Consider the following 5000-nt stretch of genomic DNA (forward strand, 5'->3'; position numbering starts at 1 on the left):
AATAATATATATTATATAATATATATAAATAATATATATATTATATATATATTATATATACTTATAATATACATATTATATATATTATATGTATATATAATATATAAATTGTATATAATAAATATAATTAATATTATCCCCTTCCTTCCCTATTAACTCCTTAGGACAGTTAATGAGCAGTTAGTTTGCTGCTGCTGCAGCAGCAGCAGCAGCCGCAGGAGCAGCAGCAGCAATAGCAATAGCAACAATAGGAGCAACAGCAGTAGCAGCAATAGCAGCAACAGCAGAAATGCAGCAGCAGCAGAAGTGCTGCAGCAACAACAATAACAGCAGCTGCAGCAGCAGCAGCAGCAGCAGCTGCTGCTGCTGCTGCTGCTGCTAGTGGGATAGTTGTGGTTATATAGAGGAGTATAAACAATTGTCTCCTTTTTATTATTTTCTTTTCCTTCTCTTTTTTTTTCTTTTTTTTGCTCCTTTTTTCTTCCTTTTTCCTTTTATTCTTTTTCTTTTTTATTCTTTTTCTTTTTTATTCTTTTTCTTTTTTATTCATTTTCTTCTCTTTCTTGTTTTTTTTTCCTTTTTTTTCTTTTTTTCTTTGTTTTCTTCCCTTTTATTCCCTTAGAGGAATAATATATTAAGGAGACAAGGAGACATTTATTTATTTATTTTATTTATTTATTTATTTATTTATTTATTTATTTGTTTATTTATTTATTATACTTTATTTATTTATTAGTAAATGTTTATCCTTATTATATATATATTTATTAATTAAATAAAATATAAATAAATAAATAAAAGAAAATAAAAAAGCAGCAAAAAAGGGGACAAAAAAAGCAACAATATTTGTCTCCTTTTGTCTCCTTTTTGTCTCCTTTTGTCTCCTTTTGTCTCCTTTTGTCTCCTTAATATATTATTTATTTATTATATTTATTAATTAAATAATAAATAAATAAATATATAAATGTCTCCTTTTCCTCCTTAGCTCAGCTGTCTCCTTACCGTAAAAAAGAGACACTTATATTTAATTGTCCGGTGTACATACACCTCAATATACAATTAAATTAATCATTTTGTTTAATAAATAAAAAAAAAAAAAAATTAATTAATTTATTTATTTTGTTGGTGTATATACACCGCAAATAAATGTATATAAAGGATTATAATTCAGGGTTTTATTATAGATATACACTCTATACATAAAGATTAATAACTATAATATTTCCTGCTGCTGCTGCTGCTGCTGCTGCTGCTGTTTCTGCTGCTGTTGCTGCTGCTGTTGCTGCTGCTGTTGCTGCTGCATGTAATGGGGCTGCATGCGAGTTGCTGTTGCCTTGTTACTATGAGGTAATAAGACATGCCTTTGTTGTTATTATATAAATAAATAAATAAAAATAAATATTTATATTTATTTAATTAATTAATAAAAAAATAAATAAATAAAAAGAAAAAAAAGAAGAAAAAGAATTCTATTTATTTATTTATTTCCTTCCTTCTTTTTGCTGCTTCCTGCTGCTTACTATGCATGCGTCTCAAGTATTGGGGTGTATAGGCAGCTCATTTAATTGCTTTTCTTTTTTTTTATTCATTAATTATTCATTAATTAATAAAAATAAAAAGAATTAAATAAATTAAATGCTTAATTCTTCTTTTTTCTTCCTCATTGAGGTGCCTATACACCTGAATACTAGGGTGATCAAGAAAAAGTTGAATTTTTTTTTTCTTAAGGAAATGAAGGAAAAGAAGAATTAAATAATTAATTTTTTTCTTTTTTTTCTTCTTTTTTATAAATATTATTTATATATTTATTTATATTTATATTATTTATTTATTTATTTATATATTTATACATATATATATCATGCTTGCTGCTAATTCCTCATCTAATAAGAAATCAGGACAAATTGTATGTACAATGCGTCCTTTGCTGCAGTGTCTGCAGCAGCATCCGATTCCTGCCGACCATCAGCAGCAGCAGCAGCAGCAGCAGCAGCAGCAAGTGCAGCAGCAGCAAGTGCAGCAGCAGCAGCAATTAGTACCTAGAGGAGATATATCTAAATGTATAGATGAAGTATTTATCTTTGAGAAAACTTGCAATAAAACATTAGGTTATGTTCATGATAGAGATGGTCTTGATGATACAAGGAGTGGCCTCTATTCAGGGCAGAGAGCCCTCTAGGGTTTAGGGTTTAGGGTTTAGGGTTTAGGGTTTAGGGTTTATCTAGGGTTTAGATCCTAGATAAATGTTTATATATCTAGAGGTTATATTCATGATACAGATGGTCTTGATGATACATGGAGTGGCCTCTATTCAGGGCAGAGAGCCCTCTAAACCCTAAACCCTAAACCCTAGCTAAACCCTAAACCCTAGCTAAACCCTAAACCCTAGATGGACTGTAGTGTATGTATTCTAGAGGTTGAGAGATTTGAGGTTATGTTCATGATAGAGATGGTCTTGATGATACAAGAAGGGACCTGTATTCAGGGCAGAGAGCCCTCTAGGGTTTAGGGTTTAGGGTTTTGCTAGGGTTTAGACCCTCTTATTATATCTAGAGGATATGTTCTTGATACAGATTGTCTAGATGATACAAGAAGGGAGTTCTATTCAGGGCAGAGAGCAATCTAAACCCTAAACCCTAAACCCTAGATAAACCCTAAACCCTAATATATCCTACGAGTTAAGAGATTTTATGATGGTGAGGGTTTAGAGGATATACGCATCGGACTATCCAAACCCAAAACCCTAATAAACCCTAAACCCTAATAAACCCTAAACCCTCATAAACCCTAATGTACCCTAATAATAAACCCTAATAAAAGGACTGTAGTGTCGGTCTTACAAACTCTCAAACCCTAAATTAGGGTTTGGCCTCCTCTAAACCCTAAACCCTAATTATATATATCTCCTTACTCCCCTATAAACCCTAATTGGCGGTTTCTCTTCCTCTAACTAAACCCTCAAACCCTTTTGTCTCCTCTAAACCCTAATTTATTATTATTATAAATAAATTCTTTTTTTTTATTTATTTTTCCTTATTTTTATTTAATTAAATAAATTAAATAAATAAATAAATAAATAAAAATCATCATTAGCAGCAAAACCCTAAACCCTAAACCCTAATTAGACCATTGGTCTTCTTTTTTTATTTTATAAAGAAAAAACAACACAGTAAACCCTCAAGACACACACATATAGCTAGCTAGCTAGCTAGCTAGCTAGCTAGCTAGCTAGCTAGCTAGCTAGCCATATAGTTAGCTAGCTAGTCAGCTAGCTAGCTAGCCATGTAGGCAGCAGACATCCAACAAGGTAGCTAGCTAGTGGCTAGCTAGCCATCTAGCTACCTACCTACCTCCCTAGCTAGCCACGCAGCTAGCTAGCCACTCAGCTAGCTAGCTAGCTAGCTAGCTAGCTATCCATTTAGACAAATAACTAGCTAGCCGCTTAGCTAGCTAGCTATCCACATAGCCCAGCTACCTACCTACCTAGCTAGCCAGCTACCTAGCTAGCTAGCTAGCTAGCTAGCTAGCTAGCTAGCTAAGCAGCAGAGAGTGCATTGATAGCATCAGCAGCAGCAGAGAAGCAATTAGCAGTAAGAGAGAGAAGAGGATCAAGAAAAGAGGCAATCATAGAGAAAGTAGCAATAAGCCAGCCCCATGGATTAGTTGCTGCTGCTGCTGAGGTGTATGTACAGCTAAATGCATGCAATACACCAGATATTGCTTGTATAGATTGACCAATTATACAAACCCTTTTTTTATAAACCCTAATTAAGGGTTTACGTAAACCCTCCATATAATATAAACCACCATCATTATTTATTAATAATAATTTCTCTATACTCCCTCCTCCTCCTCCTCCTCCTCCTCCTGCTCCTGCTGCTGCTGCTGCTGCTCCTGCTGCTGCTGTATGGATACTACTACATCGTCCTCCTCCTCCTGCTGCACCTTGTCCACTACTACTACCACCACCAGCTGCAGCAGCAGCAGCAGCAGCAGCAGCAGCAGCAGCAGAATGGTTATGTGGCCAACTAGATGAGCATGCATACAGCAGCAGCAAACTTAATGCTGTGTTAACAATATTCCAATGGAGACACAGAAACTGCCAATCTGCTGCTGCGCTGCTGCTGCTGCTGCTGCTGCTGCTGCTGCTGCTTATGCTGTTTAGTTGTACAGATACATCATAATCCTCATCTATACTCAAATCCGCTTCCTGCTGCTGTTGCTGCTGCTGCAGCTGCTGCTGCTGCTGTTGCTGCTGCTCTACAAGAAAAGAAGCATGACGAGGGGTGCCATCTTCATCATCATCATCTGCTGCTGCTGCTGCTGGTGCAGCAGCAGCAGCAGCAGAAGCATCAACAGCAGCAGCAGCAGCAGCAGCAGAACCTGATGAGCCATTGCGGTACCACTGTGTGTCTCCTTTAGTACGCAGGCGAGAGGTTGTCCCTCCTGCTGCTGCTGCTGCTGCTGTTGATGTTTCTGCTGCTGTTGCTGCTGCTGTTGCTGGTGTTGCTGCTGCTGCTGTTGCTGTTGCTGCTGCTGCTGCAGGGCAGTTTGTCTCCTTTCCCTCAATAGGTTGGCATGGGGTGTCTCCTTTTAGCTCCATTAACTCAGCAGCAAGAGCGCTCCTCTGCTGCTGCTCCTGCTGCTGTTGCTGCTCTTGCTGCTGTTGCTGCTTCTGCTGCAGCGTCTGCAACTCCTGTTGCTGCTGTTGCTGTTGCTGCTGCTGCTGCTGCATTGGCTTGGAGGCAACGCAGTCAACTTCTGCAGAGGAAGGGCCAAGGATCTCCTCGGCACTTCTGCTGTTAGTACCTACATTGTTGTTGTTGCTGCTGCTGCTGCTGCTGTTGCTACTGCTGCTGTTGCTGTTGTTGTTGTTGCTGCTGCTGCTAATGGGAGAATCCACAACAGGCTGCTGCTGCAGCTCCCTGATCCCGCTGCTGCCTTGCAGCAGCACATGCTTGACATATCCAGCTGCTGCTGTTGGTGCTGCAGCAACAGGT

General features: G+C 37.8%; 1 protein-coding gene across 1 annotated transcript in view; it reads right to left on the reverse strand.

The window, feature by feature from the left end:
- Positions 1–3834: 3834 nt before the first annotated feature.
- Positions 3835–5000, reverse strand: part of EMWEY_00046960 (hypothetical protein) — a gene marked incomplete at both ends in the record, with an annotated part of 1445 nt that continues 279 nt past the window's right edge. The window contains 2 exons of the mRNA XM_013483166.1: positions 3835–3972; positions 4172–5000. The exon at positions 4172–5000 is cut by the window's right edge and continues 101 nt beyond it. Coding sequence (XP_013338620.1) covers positions 3835–3972; positions 4172–5000 — 967 coding nt within the window. The remainder of the gene's footprint in view (positions 3973–4171) is intronic.

This window comes from Eimeria maxima, genomic scaffold, assembly GCF_000499605.1.
Source record: "Eimeria maxima Weybridge genomic scaffold, Emw_scaff991, whole genome shotgun sequence".
NCBI classification, from domain to species: Eukaryota; Apicomplexa; class Conoidasida; order Eucoccidiorida; family Eimeriidae; genus Eimeria; species Eimeria maxima.